The 20,130-nt window shown below is 34.0% G+C and overlaps 1 protein-coding gene and 1 long non-coding RNA gene across 6 annotated transcripts in view; one reads left to right on the top strand and one right to left on the bottom strand.

Annotated features, from left to right (window-relative positions):
- The window catches only part of LOC111062429 (trichohyalin), a 107,207-nt gene extending 88,011 nt beyond the window's left edge, over positions 1–19,196 (bottom strand). For all 5 annotated transcript variants that reach the window (XM_039438243.1, XM_039438244.1, XM_039438245.1 and 2 more), the window contains exons 1-5: positions 18,830–19,196; positions 4,954–5,106; positions 3,090–3,548; positions 1,272–1,375; positions 211–333 (exon numbers count right to left, since the gene is read on the bottom strand). In XM_039438243.1, the coding sequence (XP_039294177.1) occupies positions 211–333; positions 1,272–1,375; positions 3,090–3,548; positions 4,954–5,106; positions 18,830–18,943 (953 nt within the window). In that variant the 5' untranslated portion in view covers positions 18,944–19,196. The remainder of the gene's footprint in view (positions 1–210; positions 334–1,271; positions 1,376–3,089; positions 3,549–4,953; positions 5,107–18,829) is intronic.
- Positions 6,904–8,032, top strand: LOC120353655. The gene is made up of 2 exons (XR_005572508.1): positions 6,904–7,239; positions 7,727–8,032. It is a non-coding gene; the product is annotated as an uncharacterized LOC120353655 (long non-coding RNA).
- Positions 19,197–20,130: the final 934 nt, after the last annotated feature.

Here is a 20,130-nt window from a genome sequence, read left to right as displayed (position 1 = left end):
TGACGGTAAAGCCGCATTTTATCAAGATGCGTTTTAATCCATGTTTAGAGCAACAATTGATCCATCTCCGTTTAAACTGAGATGGTGCATATGGGCCTTAATGCAACCTATTGACCTAGGAAAACAATTGAATGAGTTTTTATTGTCGTAGTGAAGCACAAGGATGCTACTATAATAATAAATAACAGTGATTTTTACAAAGTGTCCTACCTTTCTCTCAGATTATTTTTCAGTCTCGAATAACACCGCATTTTTTCAGATTTTGTCTCACTTCCTCCAGTTCTCTTCCGGGCAGTTTTACTGGCTTTTTCACAATTCAGTTCGTTAGAATTCCTGCGGTAAATATTTACAGATTAAAATAAACAGAATACCTAGTTTATGAAATCATCAGTAAAAACAAATGCAATCGAATGGGTGAAGAGACGATATTCAACAATCTAAAGTTGGAGGATCGATATTATTTGGTTGATATATTGCAAGTTTATAAATGTTCAAATCTAATTGTTTGAATTTATTGAGCTTTTAGCGAGAGAATATTTAATGATTTCTTATTGGACAATAATTCCAACTCAGCCCAGTCGAGCGAGTTTGAATAGTCCGCTTTGCATTTATGAGAATAATTTCACATCCCTTCAGCTCAACATCTCACTATAAGCAAATAAATAACCTGAATAGCCTAACTAAATTACGACAACCTATTGTATTTATCCGAATTTGTAGTTTTGCAAACAATTTGATTGATAGAGTTTTAATTCGGCTCATTGGATGAGCTGAAAACTAGTTGGGAGTTTGTTAAGAGGGTAAGAAAAATTTCAAAAACCCATGATCGATATCAACGATCTTCAGCGTTTTTCATCTATACTTTTTCTATTCTGAAAGGAAAACTAATGAGTAAAGATGTAAAGATCGATCGCCAAGCATCATTGGGAACCAATGAACTATAGCCTACGATTACCTGAACAATTTATTACTATTGTATTCTTATAAAACTTCAAAGTGAAAAAAACACTCACATTCTATGGTGTGGCGACGCGTTTCGTGCTGGTATTGCTCATTCTCAAGCCAAACAGAAAATAACCTTAAATACTTAAGTTTCTGTTTGGCTTAAGAATGTGCAACACCATCACGAAACGCGTCACCACACCATAGAATGTGAGTGTTTTTTCTCTTTAAAGTTATATAAGAATACAATAATAATAATTCCAGTGAAAACAAGATGGATAACCAACAATGAACAATTTAGTTTCATTTCATTTTTGTGAATTGCTTACCGGGATAAAGAAATTGGTTCAACAATCACTTTCAATTTTTCTGATTCCTTCACAATTTCCATTTCTTCTGTGCTCAAATTTAATTTCTCGGCAGCATTTTCAGTCTGAAAAAAAAGAAATTAATCAACTTGTGTTGGATTGATTGGAATATGCTAGACATTTGAATAGATCTTAAGGATAATTCAAGACATTTTCAAACGTTTCAATGTAATACAGTGTGGCCAACTTGAAAGAAACACCGTGTTAAGCCCGATCACTTATTATGATCAGTGATGATAACAGACTGAAATAATGTCACACATATCCGTCATGTGATCTGTCTCACCACCCTTCCACCCAACACAAACATGAGTAGGATCGGAACGCTGCATGATGAGTGTGGCCCGGGCTACACTTGAAAGACTCACAATTCTCCACAATCTGAAACGGTAACATTTTGTCATTTTTTTCAGAATATTATGAGGGTATTTGAACAGAATTAGGCTATATTTTTACATGTGTTGAACATGGATGAAAAATAAACAAAACAATTTGACTTCAGATACTAAATTATCTATTATTTTCATTTTTAGTAAAAAAAAAAATCAAATATTTTTTTATTATTATTAGCAAAACAATTAGTTGGAGAATTTTTAGTTGGACTTCTCCACAAGTCGACTGTTCTACAAAAAAATTTAGCTAGTGCTGAGAGATTGATTATCAGTAGTAGACATTGAAATACTGATTGAAGTAAAGAATAAATTATTCTCTACTTTGAGAAGAATCAAAACGTGGTTAAGATCACAAAGGGCAGATGAGAGACCCGACAGGATAGCCCTAATGAATATGGTAACCATCGTGTCATTGATAATATTATTCCAGATAATGTTATAGATTTTCTTAAAGTCCATCCGAAAAATAGAGTTTTATTGTGAAGTGAGTAGAGTAAATGTAGACTTCAATGCAATTCTTGTAGTTATTCGATTTGATAAATGGCCCTTCAAAACTGTAGTATCAACTTGAGTATCCATAAATACCAAATAACACAATTATTTTGTGTATTATTTAACGCGGAATTTATGAAATTTCATTCAATTGAATAATGTTTTGCGGAATCTGCTTCCGAAGTGGTCATTCATCCTACAAAAGTAGCAGGTGCTGTGTCTCAAATTATCTAAATGATAAGTGTCCTGTCCAACCATAGAAACAACTTTGATTGCATCCAATTATATTATAACTTTGTCTTTCTACAGTGTAGCCAAACGTTGCACAGCGCTACCCATAGATTTGTGATGAACTATATAATTTGTTTGAACTGAATATTGGTACTAAAACGTACTAAATAACTTGTTTTACTACAATATTGACATGTGTTGCATACTAAGTCAATTTGAAAGCCGTTCTGCTGCACTAGAAACCCGAAAAAACAGTTTGTTATATTTCCTTAAGCCCATTGTAACTTATCTTTTGTTCAATAAGTAAATAAACTATGAGAGAAACAAAGTTCAGCCAGTGTCATCATGAACCATAGCTGGACTTTGTCTTGTAATCCAAATTTAATGGCATTGTCTCAAAACTGAACAGTAACTAAGGCAACAGCCTACAGATGGAAATTACTGAGATATTGCAATTATTCAAATAATAATGAAAACGATTAAATTGGATTTTCGTTTCGTAATAATTAAGGCAACAACCTTTAGCCATTCTGCAATTTAATGTCTGAATTTGAATATTGAATATTGTAAATCAGAATATTCTTAAGCACCAGGTACCCGCTAGTAGTTTAAATTATTCAATCATTTAATAGCTCTGTAATAAACGGAACAAATAACAACTTACCTCATTGACACTTGGAGCATCAGAAACATCTTCAATTTCTCGTTTTATTTCCAGTTCAGCATAAATGCTGGTGGATAATTCACTTTTAACGATAGAAATGTCGAAATCTGGATCAATAGGCTCAGCCTTGATTTCAGGACTCAGTCTGAGAGGATCCTGATGCTGTTCCGTCCCACTGTAAGCAAATTCCTCGTCTTCGTCGGAATCATCAATCACAATTGGATTGAGATCTTCGGCCGTGTCTTCTAAAGGAATCATCTCTACTATTATAGTTTTCTGCATAGAATCCTTGCTCGCTGTTTTTACAGGATCTACTTTTTCGGTGTTACGGCCTGCTTGGCATTCACAACATTGATGATCAGCAGTTGTTTTCGGTTCTTCTTTATTATTCTCTTCTTCATTATCATCTTCTTTTTCCTTTCCTTCCTCGTCCACGCTCATTTCCAAATCGGGAAGCGTCTGTAAAATTGATAAAAGTTTTAGAAAAATCATATCCATAAGGTGTGATATTGATGAGAATAGGGCTTTTATTAAAAGTATAATTTTATCAACAGTCAACCGAAAATGATAGTTTACCAAACCATCAGTGGCGTAGCCAGAAAAAAAATTCGGGGGGGATCATAACATTGGAGTAGAAAGCACCTAAACTTTGAGGGGTGACACCGGGGGGTGTTTGGGGCATACCCCCCATCAAAGGGGGGTAGGGAAAATTTTGAAAATATATCTTCAATTTGGTGCGATTTTAAGCAATTTCCGCTTGGGAAAAACAATCCATTCAGGTATTTTGGTGATCAGTGAGCCACTTATTATTTCGATTTTCCCTTGAAAATGTCATAGGCCTATTGGGTTCTTCAACACAAAAGCGTTGAACACATACAATTCATAGGCCTATGGGTTCTTCAACACAAAGGCGTTGAACACATACAATTTTATAGGCCTATGGGTTCTTCAGCACAAGAGCGTTGAACACATACAATTTCATAGGCCTATGAGTTCTTCAGCACAAGAGCGTTGAACACATACAATTTCATAGGCCTAAGGGTTCTTCAACACAAAAGCGTTGAACACATACAATTTCATAGGCCTATGGGTTCTTCAACACAAAGGCGTTGAACACATACAATTAGGGAGTCTGTTACAGGCCTATTCAACTATTCAATATATTTTATATTTTTATTTATTCATACTTCAAAGTTGAATTATTATTCCAGCAACTTGATTAGGATAATATGAATTTTCAGTTTCCATTAGATCAAGAAACTTAGATCTAATGAATAACATCTTGGAAAAGATGCCTTCTGAAGATGTCTGTAATAAAAATAGGTTGTTTATCCACTCAGTACACTAAACTATTTCTAAAAATGAATCTATAAATGATTTTCATTCTGTGACAGAAGTGTTTGAACCTGTCAAAAGGGCCGACTACTGTTTGTTAACCACCTCACAGGTAGAGACCCCAGACTGTCCCAAAATTACTCTTTTTCCTAGTTCCGGTCACCATATTTTATATACAGTGGTATTGACAACAACAAAGTCACATTCTTTCATTAATGTTATGTCACTAATATTTCAGTCTAATCGTAATGAAAGGATTGTTTGATATGCCATCCGTTATTTCCATGGGAGTCACTCTCAAAGTAGAGTTTATAGTCTGTCCAAACTGCCATGAGCCCTGAAAGATAAGGCCGACCCACGATCCCCCACGCGCAGGCACACACTCCCGGCCTTCCTCACATTTGTGAGGAAGAGGAAGAGGAAAATGAAGAGGAAGAGGAAGATGAAGATGAAGAGGAAGAGGAAGAGGAAGAGGAAGAGGAAGAGGAAAAAGAAGAAGAAGCGTGCGAATAGATTGGAAGATACTCACTCCAGCAGGAATTTTTCTGAAGCATTCCTCTCCCAAAACTGTTTGGAATGAAGATTGGGTTTTGAAGAATTTGTTTCTATAGACCGAAAAACTCGTTAACTGGTGAACGCAGTTGTCGCAAACCTTTTTTGCTAGAGATGTGTTTTGAATTATCTGAAAAAGAAAGATAATTGTAGAAGCGCAATATTAAATGAAAAAAATGCAATTATAATAGGTAGGCTATCCAAGAAGCATAATTTATTTCTTCATTGCAAAGTACAAAATATAAGAGTAGGAGGATGAAATCCCGTAATTATGCTCTTATTATAAATAATATGAGTAATATTGAAAGGAAAAGAAGAAAGTCTCTATACAATAATGTACAGTATATACTTTTTCATGTAGGCCTATCTATCTACTAGGACTAAGTTACGCAATAAAATGAATTAACTATGGTCCGTACAAAATTACTTCTGACTTGGAGGAATATGCAGCGCAGAGAAATGGAGGGAGATCAGCCAATTACAGTGATTAATATAGTCATAGGTAGAAGCACACTTGCCAATTTGTCAAGCGACTGACTACTTCCTGACAGGAAACTTCGCATGTGTAGCATGAGTACATGAACAGTCACTAGAAGTTGGAGAACGCTGGCCGCTTCAAAACGGCAACATCGCGCCTCTGTATCCCTCCCGCTGTATGCTTTCTCTGCTGCGCATGTCCATCCAAAGTAAGAAGTAATTTTGTACAGAGTATATATAGAAATTCAGGTTCTCAAGTTAGCATCAGATTAATATTGGGTTTGCTATTGCTATCGTTGTTTGTCATTAGAGAAAGCAGATAGCTCTATCCTTTTCCAACTCCGCACCATTGTCGCATTGCCAGGGATGTTTGAAGACTTCGTAGAAACATAATGAACTGGCAGAATATTTATTCTTAATTGTTAAAATGCATTACAAATTTATGAAAAGATTTATTTTCTTGATGATTATAGGCCTAGTGTATTTGAGAAACAATTGATAATGATTATTAACAAGACCAACAACTAATATGAGATATGATATAACATAATATCTAATATTATATATGACTGGACTTGACAAGGTACATTTGATACATTCGTTTGGAAGAAACAAACAATTCATGGAATTTTTCACTATTTCACGCTTAAAGTTAATTATCAATTGGAAAAGGCTAATACAACTAATCTTTTAGAAGGGATATTTCTCTACAAATTAAATTGAAGTTCCAATCTTTCAACAATTAATATTTAGAGGCTTTTGATTGAATTTATTTTGAAAAATCATCTCAAATTTCCCAATTATGTGTGACTCTTGGCAAGATAATCTATAGAGTCGTTTAGAGAGGAGGACTAAATTACTGTCCCAGAATTTCATATTTCAGATCAAGTGAAGAATTATGCCACTATATATATTGTGATTGACTACATTCATCCCGTTTTGGTAGAATAATGGAGTTGAAAATAGATTGGAAAATCTATTCCAGATTGGGAAAGGTTGTAGTAAAATATTTCCTCTTTAAACACACCTCTGATGAATATGTTGAATGAAGGAATAGCATCAGTAGCCTACGGTAATATTACAGCAGTAATAAGAAGTGATTTCTTAGTCCTGTTATCCGCCTGTTTCAAGTGTGTAGCAATTTATTTCTAATAAAGGTAAATTTTGTTTTGTCGCACGAAGTTTTCTAACTAAGAAATAAGTAATAGAATACTATTTTTTTCGTATGTAACAACTACAAATTTTTGTTACAACTAAGTTTCCATTTTATAAATTGATAAAAAACTGGGTAGCAGGACTAAAAAGTCACTCTTTAGTTGAAAAAGAAAGTTCCTTCAATTATGCGATTTTTAAATATATCTATATTAATATTATATAAATATATATATATATATATATATATATATATATATATATATATATATAATATATATATATATAGTCCTTGTACCAAAAATTTATTAATTACTTAATTTTATTTTATTTATTTTATTTTCTCCTTATTTGGACATAACTTTGAATATCCATTTATTAAAATTTCTAGTTAATAATTTTGATTTGTTGGATTGGTACAACTGGACGAAGCTTTGTCGGTTGGCCAGCCAGGGATTTCTTTTTTTTCTTGTTCTAAAAGGCCTAGCTGTGGCATCTCAAAATGTAGCATGTAATTTGAATAATGAAATATCTAAATTTTACTACAAAATTTTTCTTTTAAATTATGCTAAAGTAGCATAAATGTAAATCTACAATGCCTGATTGAATTTTATATTTGAATAACCCCAGTTGGGTAAGTTATACTTGTAACTGTCTCTATGTTGTAGGTTATTCTGCTATTCTATCGAAAATCTCATATTTGCCTAGTTTTTTTCATTAATTAATTCTTTATCATCTATAAATTCAATATAAATTTGATTACATCCTATTTTGAAATTTATCAAATAACGTAAAGAAGCTGTTAGAATTTGAATCAACTTTATCCCTCCATGTGTAACTGATTTAAGCCTTCTGATATTTTATAATTTCCTTTCGTTATTTTATTCATCTGAACTATTTTGCTTACTAATTTTGCCGTATTCCTCTGAGATTTATTATTATTAAATTATTTGAGATTTGTCATAATAATATTTTATTACCGCTGTTCTTACGGTATCATGTTTCTACAGAATGTATCCTGATAATTAACCTGTCCAACATTGCATGTTAACCACTCTGGTTAACATCAACGTGATGCTTGTATCTATTAGATTTTATTCTATTTCTTTTGTTCCAAACAGGTTTTTTTTTATTTTACCATTAATTTTGAATGACCGGACAAATATAATACCAGGATAAATACAGGATGAAGGAGACTAAACATTTTCCATAAACTCAAGCAAATTCAACCAAATTTTGGAATTCAAGTACAGTATGAAAGTTAAATTTCCATTTACAATTCGAAGTGGGGTAAGCAGAACACTTGTTTTACAATTCGGCTTCTAATTCAACCAAGTCCATCGAATTTTATGAGTTTCAAACTTCGATAATCGTCGCTTATCTACGATTCCACATTACACTGAAGCTTCAGTTGTAGGCCTACCGGGTTACTAACATAGATTTAATAATCAAAACTTGTAAACTTGTTATTTTGTAACTTCAGAAATGAAATTGATTTTAATTTTGAAAATATAAGATTCAATCGGACTTGGCTTAAATTTTATTTCAACCAGGATTGCCAAAATATTCACTGGCCCTCATGACCAGCATTGCTTCCTACTTGTTAGGCAGTCTTATTTGAGATTACTCAAATAGGGTTGGTTACATCCTTACGGCTTAAATTATTATATATTCAGGCGGTGGGACCTTCCCGAAAGGGACTCCCCACCAACAAAAGCCATACGAATTTACTTTTTTTAAATATATCTGATAAAGCGTTCATAGGAAGGTGTGAGTAGGGTAGAGGAGGTTTACTAAAACTCCTATCAACATTTTTATTCTATGTATGCAACCCCCCCCCCCCACAGCAAAGCAAAACCTTTCTGGAGCCCTCTGCCACGACTCTGCAGTTCTGTCTTGAAGTTGATTAAGGAGGGTCTAAGGGAATATGTAAGGGTCTAAAGGAATGTGACTACAGTTTTTTGTGAAATGTAGTGGGATATCCCACTGCAGACAGACTGGTTGAAAAATAGTCATTCACAATGAACAAGAATGATTTGCTAATAATCGTGAAAAAGGAGAAATCGCTTTGGGTCTTCACATTGTCGATTCTTGGACCCAGCAACTTTTCGATACAATATAATAGTTTAATTTAATTTTAGTCATATAAAATTACAGAATCAAGCAAAGCTGGGTGGAAGGTAGAACTTACCACCAGTTTGAAGATGGATTTCGAAGAGATAGCTTGTGCGACTGCACTTATTTTAAAAGAGCGTCGCAAAAAAACGTCGTTCAAGAGATTATTGGGCGCATCCCTTGATCAGTTCAAGGCTACTCAACGGGTATTATAATTATAATTTTATTTATATAATTTTATAAATTTTAAAGTAATTTGAGACTGTATACAAACATATTTTATCAGTACTACAGAATGGTTTTACCAGTGTAATATTACATTTTTTCTCACATTTGAATCGAATCTTCAATTCGAGATCTATGAAACTTTATAGTAAATATCAGAGTTATCAATAGATGGACAAACTTTTCGACGGAGAATTTTTTATCGTAAATGATTGTTGCATTGTTCCATGGTGTCACCGGGGCTAATTAACAGACAAATGGTTTATTTAAATCGAGATATATATAAAAATTTAAAATAATAGTTTCAAAATAAAGTTTTATTGAGAACAGATGTAGAATGTGAATTCTAAACTTGTAAGTTATAATTTTTTGGTGACGTGTCTATAAAATCTATACCGAACAAGGCATTGGCTCTGTGATTTGTAACTTAGGTTTTTCCTGTTCGTCCCTCTCTAGAAAAATGGCTGGCTTTGTGTTGTTGTAAAATTTTGCTCTGAATCATTTTCGTTTATTAATGTTTTAAATTGCGTTTTAAACAGTTTATTGTGTTCTATTTTGTTAACATATAGCTATTTGTGTCTTCAAGCCAATAGCCACTGTTTTTCAACTGTAAACTAGATAAGTATTTTAGTTCGTAGTAACTCTAATTAATTAGGCTTAAGATATAGTTCTTTGTGTATTTGTATAAATTCATCTGAAGATTATAAGTTCATTTGCTCTGAAAACTGGATTTCTCATTTATAGGCGATAGATCCATTCACAATTTATCAAGAATCTATCACATTGGAGCCGACAACTATCCTTAGGTTAATAGGTGTTAAATGCTATTCCAACCGATTTAAGGAAAAATTGGTAGCACGGCACCAGGTAGACAATAATTACCTCTATGTGCGTTCATTTTGAAACACCTATATTTCTTTTCATAGTTTACTTACAGACTTAAAACTGGAAATATCCGAGAGTTTGCTTCTGAAATTCAATACCATCTTTGTTCCGTGTCAAGTAGAAATTTCCAAAAGACTTACAATAACACCTATAAATACTTCCATAAAGTACTACACTACAAAGTAAAGTATTACACTATAAAGTATACTATACAAATTCTAGTTGTCAAGTTGATAATTTTGAATGCTTGAATGATAATGACTTCAGAAGTAATAATTTTTTTCAAATTCAAATATTTTTATGGTGCAGCTATTTTCAAAATTATTATTTTTGCATTATTGTCAATTGGAATTTGATATGTTTTGGAAGCTATGATGTTTATCCTAGAAAGCTTTTATCATTTTTTCTAATTCAACAATGAAATAATGACCTTGTATTTAATCAATTGGAATCATTTCGAAATATACTCACCAATGAGTATAAATTTGTACTATGGAAACTTTACTTGTGAACTTTACAGAGAATATTATTATTTTTGGTCGTAGAAACAAAAATCAAACTTCTATAGACTCAGTGAGTCGAGTAGATTATTATACTATTGAAAAAAGTAAATATCTCGAAATCAACGATTGGAGTTTCATGATATAGGAAAACAATAAGCAGGCAAACAAAGGCTAGTCACCCTCCGAAAGGTGTGACGAATGAGTTCCAGTGACTAAAATCTACCAGTGTGAACATTTGTATGCAGAAGCATATGCGCCATTACTCTGAAAATAGGACAGGTTCTATTTTCTGGCAATATTTTTCTATCACGGTTGACAGTTTGAAGATTCACATTTAAAAAGCACATGTTCCATCTTTTTGGGAACTATCGGCCGACGATAAAATCACCAGTGTGAAGCCAGCCTAAGGTAGTAAAATAAGAAATAGTGAAAGAGCAGGTAGAGCGGTCCCATGTTGAAAATTCAGGTCACGTTGGGCTCTTGTATCTCCAACATAATCAAACAGCTAAAAAAAACTTATAGCACCGTGGGTGCTAGGAATTTTGGGATCAACACTTTGTGGGAGTGTCGTTTAATGTGCGATTTCCAATGAACAACGATGGTAAAAATGATAAATACGGATCTTCTCGTACTACAGCTTATTCTCCTAGGCCGTTCGAAAACACACATAAGACATAAGTCGAATTCTTTTTGAAAAATGGAGAATTCATCCTTGATTATACTAACCTATATTTCCATACACAAAAAATAGCTGATTTCTATATTCAAAGGTGCATATTTTGGAAACACATAACGATGAAAAATGAACTTGGTCTTGGATTGTAGAGTAGAATCTTTTTTGCCATTTGAAATTCAATTTATTTTCTCTTTAATGATACAAACATGTTTGAATGAAAGTAACAAAAAATCAGAGAAAGAATATTCTCCACATGGGCTATGGTGCCTGTGTGGGAAGAAGAGTCTGAATCGATTTATCTCATTTGTATAGAGGAAGTATTTTAAAAATCAATTTACTTATAAAAGGATAGAATGATACAGAAGATAGAAAAAATAAAGAAGGTTAAAGCAAAAAGAAAGAATACAAATAAGCCGTAAAAATCAGTAAGTTAGTTACGTCCACAAAGTCAGAAGCCTGCAAGAGGTTGCGTGTAGCCATGAGCCGTGGAACCACATATTGAATATGTTTAGTAAAGGCGACTCAAAAAATAAGAGAAATAATATCACAATAGTAATTTAGGATATTATAGATAGAAGATATTATAGCATATAGTTGGATAGCCGGTAATGAAAAGAATGTTGGGTAGAAAAAATATATAAATAGTTCCGTAATCCTTTCTCAAACAGCCAGGTGATCAGCTTTCTCTTAAGAAAGACAGAACTGTATCTGATAAACGTAAATAATTATTTATTATTTGTAAATAATTCATAAAAAATATATTTGTAAAGTTTTCAAAAAATCAAGATATTTATCTCATTTTCATTTTTTCGTTAGTTAAAAAAAAGAAAAATGGTTCAAGATGGATTCGAGACAACTAAGCTTGTAGAGCATGAAATTCTCTACAATTTGAGACCAATCACAATTTCCTAAAGTGTATCAGTCTCAATTTAGATTATTCGCAGGATCGTAAAATAGAAGAATTTGGTGCTAGGAATTTTGGGATCAACACTTTGTGGGAGTGTCGTTTAATGTGCGATTTCCAATGAACAACGATGGTAAAAATGATAAATACGGATCTTCTCGTACTACAGCTTCTTCTCCTAGGCCTGTCAAGGCGGTTCGAAAACACACGTAAGACATAAGTCGAATTCTTTTTGAAAAATGGAGAATTCATCCTTGATTGTACTAACCTATATTTCCATACACAAAAAATGGCTGATTTCTATATTCAAAGGTGCATATTTTGGAAACACATAAAGATGAAAAATGAACTTGGTCTTGGATTGTAGAGTAGAATCTTTTTTTCCATTTCAAATTCAATTTATTTTCTCTTCAATGATACAAACATGTTTGAATGAAAGTAATAAAAAAACAGAGAAAGAATATTCTTCACATGGGCTATGGTGCCTGTGTGCGAAGAAGAGTCTGAATCGATTTATCTCATTTGTATAGAGGAAGTATTTCAAAAATCAATTTACTTATAAAAAGATAGAATGATACAGAAGATAGAAAAAATAAAGAAGGCTAAAGCAAAAAGAAAGAGTACAAAAAAGCCGTAGAAATCAGTAAGTTAGTTACGTCCACAAAGTCAGAAGCCTGCAAGAGGTTACGTGTAGCCATGAGCCGTGGAACCACATATTGAATATGTTTAGTAAAGGCGACTCAAAAAATAAGAGAAATAATATGACAACAGTAATTTAGGATATCATAGATAGAGGATATTATAGCATATATATAAAAATATATAAATAGTTCCGTAATCCTTTCTCAAACAGCCAGGTGATCAGCTTTCTCTTAAGAACGACAGAACTGTATCTGCTAAACGTAGATATTTGAAGTAAATGATTCATAAAAAATATAATTGTAAAGTTTTCAAAAAATCAAGATATTTATCTCATTTTCATTTTTCGTTAGTTTTTTACGGAAAAGAAAAATGGTTCAAGATGAATTCGAGACAACTAAGCTTGTAGAGCATGAAATTCTCTATAATTTGAGACCAATTCCTAAAGTGTATCAGTCTCAATTTAGAGGCTTCTGACTATTCGCAGGATCGTAAAAATGATGGAAGAATAAAATTCTCCATTTTTTATTCTTCTTTAACTTTTTAATAGTAATTGTATGAATAGGATCGTTTATTAGAATGCAAATAGGAGCAAATTCTCTACAGCCTTGACTGGATTTTTAATTTCTCATATCGAGTATTCCACATTAAAGTATTATTTAACAATAACTGTGCAAAAACCTTCTTTCTGACCTTTTCGGCGACTCAACATGGACAGCCAATAGGAGATGAGATAATAATCAAGAATCAACGGAATAACACTTCATACACAGTTCACAAGAAACAGTCACAGAAATACCTGGGAGTTTTTTTCCGCGCTGGGATCATCATCTCAATGAATTATGTGGGAGACTGAGGAAGACCGTCTACAGATTCAGGATCCTGAGGACACTGGTCGACAAGGGATGTCTATGGCCCAGGCCAAACCAAACTCGCTCCCGCGGCGGTAGCGATGTTAAAAAACTCTCTTTCCATGTTATTAAATTGAGCAGGCCACACCGAGCTCGCTCCCGCAGAGGGAGTACCTCGGCGGTAGTTTCACTTCGCCGTGCCAGGCGAACTTTTGAAACGTCTGCTGGTGGTACTACCGCCGAGGTAGCGAGCTCGGTCTGGAATAACATGGAAAGCGAGTTTTAAAAGTTTGCCTTCGGTAGCGTATACCTTCGGTAGCACTTCAATAAACTGATCTGGCGTAAGTCTAAAATAGTTTTTAAACTTTTCTTCGTCCAGCTCCAAACCTCTCTCATAAGATGATGGGATTCCCCATAAATTTCCCGACTCTTGTGTATTGGGTGAACCCATTTTGACCTCTTCGATACAGAATAGAGTATAATGAGTTCCTCATCACTATCGGAACTACTGTCCTCTAACCACGGTACGTTATTTCCAAGTGATTTTTGGTCATCAAATTAATTAGCGTCATGTCCACTGTCGATCACTTCTGCTACTAGCCACTAGTACCTTCAGTACTACGAGACGAAGTACAGCGCTGTGGTTGCCGGCCTTCCCCCACTACTAGAGAACCAAAACAAAAACAAAACCAAACTACTGCTAGCGGACGTTTTTTGGTGTGGCCTGAACTACCACCGCGGGAGCTCGCTCGCTACCTCTAGCAGACGTTTGTGTGGCCAGTGCTTAAGAGTTATCTACTTCTCTCTAGCACAGTCCCTCATGCTGTATGTGATTGTAGGATGGGGAGGTAAAAGCTTCTTGCACATCAAACCGCTCCTCAGGGTACAGAGACTGATCATGAGTGTCATCAACCAGAAGCCTCCAAGCTAATCATCAGACCAGCTATTCAATGAGTTTGACGTGATGGATCCAAGACAGATTTACTCCAAGGAGATTCTGCGCATATTACACAAGAACCCAACAACATTTCAAACCAGAAACCACAACCAGATACAGAAATCATCTCATCACCAATGTTGCAAGGAAGGCACTATACCAGAGACATTTCAATCATTTAGCATCAAAATTATATAATCTACTTCATGCAAACTTTAAACAGATTGATCATCCTAGAAATTTCAAAACAATAGTACAGAATTGGTCGATGAGAAAAGGAAGACAGAACATAGAAAACATTATTTCATAAAACTAACCACCTAATGACTTACTAAACACTAACTAATTAATAATCTGCAAAAAAAACAAAAACAAAACCTACTCTAGAACTTGTTACGCCATAGTGGAGTAGGTCAATTTCCACACTTTTCAACACTAAACATGTAGAGGACACATTAGAATTTTTTTTTGTAACTAACTATTGTATGTAATTGTGATTTATCTCATATTTTCTGTAATTTATGTAGTAGTTTTAGTTTTTTAGGGGGATAAATATTTATTTACTTGTAAAATCGTAATTGTTGCTTTTTATTAAATCACTTTTTGCTATTAGAAAAAACGACTAGCAGTCAGATATTGTTTTATTGTCACAACCAAGAAGATGGCGGACCTGCTGAAAGATCTCGTTGTCACAGTGAGTGATTAATTCATTTATTGTAAAATATCCGACTGCTAGTCGTTTTTTCTGATAGCAAAAAGTGATTTAATAAAAAGGAGTTTGTGGTGGAAAACAACATTGAGGAGTAGATAATAATAATAATATTCGTATGCCTTTTATTGGAGGGGAGTTACTAATGGAAATCCACCTCGCCTGAATGTATTACCATTTAAGCCGTCAATGGGCCTTACGACTGTCATACTTCAGCCAACGTGCCCATCCGATAACACGGAAGTGACCTTATCACAAACTTTTGGCTATCAGCGGGTTTGAACCTGGGATCTCTAGGCCTAGGCTGCTAAGCAAGCACTCTATCCACTAGACTATGGATCACACCAGTTAATCTGCACAATGTACGTTTTTCCACGCTAGATGTCCATTACTGATATACTAATAAAATGTCACTGATCATTACACAATTAACCATTTCCAGGAGATAAATATAGGGTCTTTAAGTTTAATGGGAAGACTTCACCAGAGACAAATGATTAATGTAAGAATTAACGGTATCTGTTGCCAATTATTGCCTCTTACCACCCATCCACACTAGTCAACGAATGCGTATTGTTTAGTCGTCTGCTCTCGTGCTCTGTTTAATGTGCAATTGAGTTGAAATTTTTTAGTTTACTCTCTCAGAAATTGGTTTTTAAAGTTCGTATTGTGTTCCTTCTAGTTAATATTATCAATTTGTCATGTTTAATGTGGCGCTCCGTATAGCGAGCGCTTATCAACGTTGGCTTCCGCTGGCCTTGATTGGGCACGCAGTGTGGATGGCAAGACCAACGCGGCAAAGCTTACTGGGCCAAGTGTGGACTATTCTTCGTACAATTAGTATGAAGGTAATAAAATTCTATCTGGCTAATTTGCCAGTAATTCAAAGAGCAAGGCCTTAACGGCCCTACACACTTGCGGATTGGCTAGCGGATCTGGCCTGGCTCGACTCGGAAGAAAATCGCCTACAAAACTGTGAAAATCGGGCACAAAACTTAAGTGTGTAGGCGAATTTCTTCCGAGCCGAGCCAGGCCAAATCCGTCCAGGGCAACTGGCGCGGCTCGGCTCGGCTGAGAATTTGTAGTGTAGGCTCTTCCGGCCAGGCGCGTGGTTATCAAAAATCTAAATCACCTAATAATTGAGATAGCAAAATTCTTATTTCAGAGCCAAATTGATAAAATGATTGATTTTTTCAATTCAATTCAATTTATTAATGTCAACAAAAATTAATATACAATTCATACTTACAAACATAAAATACAAATTCTTTATAAAATAATGAATATTTACATAAAATATCATATTCTAAATAATATTGTTGCATCCCTCTTTAAGCAAAGCTTGTATGAGGGATGGTGTAATTGATAAAATGTTTCGCAGGAACTCAAAAAAGTCAATGATAAAAAGTCCTCCTTGAGCACTTATGAATGAAGAATTCAATTTCTATGGAGAAATTATTTATTTTTTATTCTATTAGGTAATAATGGGAGAAGTTTTCTGATTTCATATTTGTATTCATCTTTTCAAAGTTTTTCAAACTATAATTTTTAAAGTTTTAAAATGTTCATGTTTGAACGTTCAAGTGTTTAAACCTTTATCTATCCCTTTGTGAGCAGAAGTATTATAATCTTATTAACCTAGTACATTTTTACTATGATAATAGAAAGCTATATTAAAACAGCACTAACTCCCTTGTTTTCGGGTATTTTTGAAAATGGGACTTGAGCTCTAAAGAATTTGGGGTTGCTGAATCCAAATCTGAAATCAAAATTCCTCTATCTCCATTATTGAACGATTCAGATTTAAATGGAGACGATAGACTTGAGAAGGAGGTAGGCGGGATTCGCTTTGCCTACAAGTGTGTAGTGATTTTGCACCGAGCCGTTCAAGGACATAGACGAAATCCACAGGGCTCAACATACGTAATCCGTAAGTGTGTAGCGCCCTTTAGATGTTAACTAAGTGTGCTTCATCATGACCGCTGCTATATTGATAAATTAGTGTTTTTGTTGTTTTGACTTTTATTGTGACAATGATGCTATCGATCCCACAATTAAGGGTAGTGGACGAAGAAGGTGTAAAAATGAAGCAATATGGTTTCCTCAGATCTACCAAAGTCTACCAAATTGTTAATTTCCGTCGACCGGGGTGACTTTGTCCCACCTCGCAGAAAAATATTCAAATCAGTTTATCTCCGATCTCTGTTATCCCAAATCGATGTTCAACATTGATAGCCGTAGCCCTGATCATTATCGAGGTTCTACAATCGATGGATATCTTGTCGAATCTCGATATATTGGTTTAATTATCGACATAAAACCAAACTGCTAGCTTCATCTTGTGATTACATTGTCGGAACACTTCCTATTGGAAAACTTATTTCTAAAAGACTTATGATATCGGTGAGTACGGTACATATCATTTTGGCCTTTTTATTATGTTTCAATTGGTATATCTATAATATCCATAGTTGAACTGGTTAGGGTTCTGTTACTAGTTAAATACAACGAGGTCACTTTTAGGTTAAACTTGGGGTGACTTTGTCCCAGTATAAAAATTGTGATATTATGCTGGATATGATGCAAATACCACTCAAAATATGATAAATATAATTTATTCTACATAATAAAACAAAATATTTACCTTGCGAGAGATTAATGCGATCTTAATATTCATTTTTAGCTAATTCTGCAACTGAAGCCAACATGCCTCAACGCTAAGAAAGATCTTTAAGCTGCAGAAACTAAAATAATTTGTGTTTTTTTGAAGTGGGTGTTATTTGTTTTTAATGTAATTTTAAAGGTTAATAGTTGGTTTCACTTTGTCTAACTGTGTTAGAAAAATGAACTTTTTTCCAAAGTGAGACACAGTCACTCCAATCCCTGGTTGATATTGTCTCTTAATTTCAAAAAAATACATCTTTCTTAAAGTGTAGAAAAATATGAACATTTTGTAATGAAAAATTATTGCAGAATAGGCCTACAATAAAAAATATTGCAAGAGATTCGTTGCAACTCAAGTATTGATTACAAGCGGTTTAAAATATCAACTCCCCAAAATTGAGACAAAGTCACCTTGGTTTACCGGTAAAGGATTTTCTCAACTACTGCGATTGAGTCTGGAGAGTCGGTAATCACTTGTTTTGTCGAGCTCTCCATGGCTTTTGACTGTGTAAATGTAGAGCTGTTAATAACTAAACTCAGACTTCTTGGTTTTGGGGATTCCATTTGAATGCTAGCACTTCGACTTGTCTGACGCCGGTCCAGGCCAACCAGACGTAATACATAGACCTATAATTCTTAAAAATCTTCAATTTTGAAAACCAAGCAGAAAAAACTTATTTGAAGGCGCTGATTCCGAATTTGAAATCAAAATTCATTCAAGATTTTTTCTGATTTTGTTGAACGTGCAGTGAGCCGTAACAGTGTGGGGGAAGTAAAGATATTTGAGAGGGTGCCTCGGGCAAAGCTTGTGAACCTGCCGCTTTACTCCCTGAATGAGGAGGCAATACATAGTTTTTTAAAATCGCTTCAATTGCTACCCATCTTGTTCTTATGTTTGACCTAATGACGCAATCTATCCAGCAAGTGCTGGTCATAGATGGAGAAAACTGAATTACTGAGTCTAGTCCTATAAATATTTGTGAATCGACTTAAGGACTTCCGGACTGGGTTGAAGTTGTTTTCAATTCTTAATTAACATTACTAATTAGATTTATAATAAACTTAATTATACGGTACCAACTAAATAAAATATATATAGATTTTGATTTAACTAACCTCTACATTCAAAAGAGTTTTCAGCATCTGAAAACAGTTTTCCGCCAAGAGTTCATCGTCTTCTGTGGAGTCTAAAAGTGCTCCACACAATCGACACAGTTTTACTATATCCATTTCAAATATCTATTTGAAAAATTCAGAAATCCATTTAAAGTGTTTGCTTTACTTGGAAATCAGATTTATTACCTTTTTACTCACTTCTAACATTATAATTTAGAGTGGTTTAACTAACTGAAACTAATCACAAACTCAGGAGGATTGGAGTTAACAAAGTAAGTTAGCAAAAGGAGGGAAAGTTCGACAAATGGTTGGAATCCAACCATCGTTGGACGTTCGAGCAAAACCCAAACCGCTCAAACTAACCTATATCTTATGACTTAATGACTTTTGAGACAGCCGCGTCTCCGGCTTAGACCTTAGACCATTTATAGAATAGACACGCTAGGAAGCCTAGCCTCTGAAGCCAACATCTCACTGCCAAATCCGCCCACCTTGACGTCACAACCAAGCTAACAACAATTCATTGAATAGCAACAATGTAAGTTAAACCATGGCCTACTCAACTCATGGCCAGTACATACAGCCGATCAGCTGTTCAAAAGCGTACACTTCAACCCGTGTTTACATTGAAATCCCTATGTCGAATGGAATTTTTCATGAATAAACGTTAATAATTCAACTGATAACTACTTTTTCGAATAAGGGGTTGTTATTTTATTTTACCAATACAATTTTTATCTCTCATCATGAATTTCAAGGGTAGTAATCATTGAGTTCTCTTAATATTCTTAGTTATTGGTTAACCAATGTGTAGGTTACCCATGTTTTAAATTAGCTTTTTCAAATTCAAGCATGTATTTCAATTATTGTAAAAAAATATAGTAATATAGTGTAAAGTTGAGTTGCTTGAGCTTTGAATTAGGCCTACCTATTGTTTTTTTCAATTTTGATTACAGTATTGCTCAATTTCTACGAGAGGAATTACAACCATGGCTTTTGTAGTATGCTAATATTTATAGCTTTATTAGATTTAAGGAATTTTTAGATTAAACATAATTTTTTTGAAAAGGTAAATTGGTAGGCTATTACTCATTTTATTATATAAGTCACTATTGTAATAAGAATTCTTATCAAATCATAACAAGAATGGCTTGAAATAGAAAAATTTTGCAGTGTAGGTTATCTTTAGTATTAAAACAGAACATACATTACGGTATCTCTAACAATATTATTATAAACGAATAGGCTATATGTGATCAATGATAATACTGCTAGCTTACTCAGTAAAGGATTTCAATATT

The sequence above is a fragment of the Nilaparvata lugens genome, chromosome 11 (genome assembly GCF_014356525.2).
Source record: "Nilaparvata lugens isolate BPH chromosome 11, ASM1435652v1, whole genome shotgun sequence".
NCBI lineage: Eukaryota > Metazoa > Arthropoda > Insecta > Hemiptera > Delphacidae > Nilaparvata > Nilaparvata lugens.
Note: the sequence above shows the minus strand (reverse complement) of the source record. Positions and strands in the feature narration are given on the sequence as shown.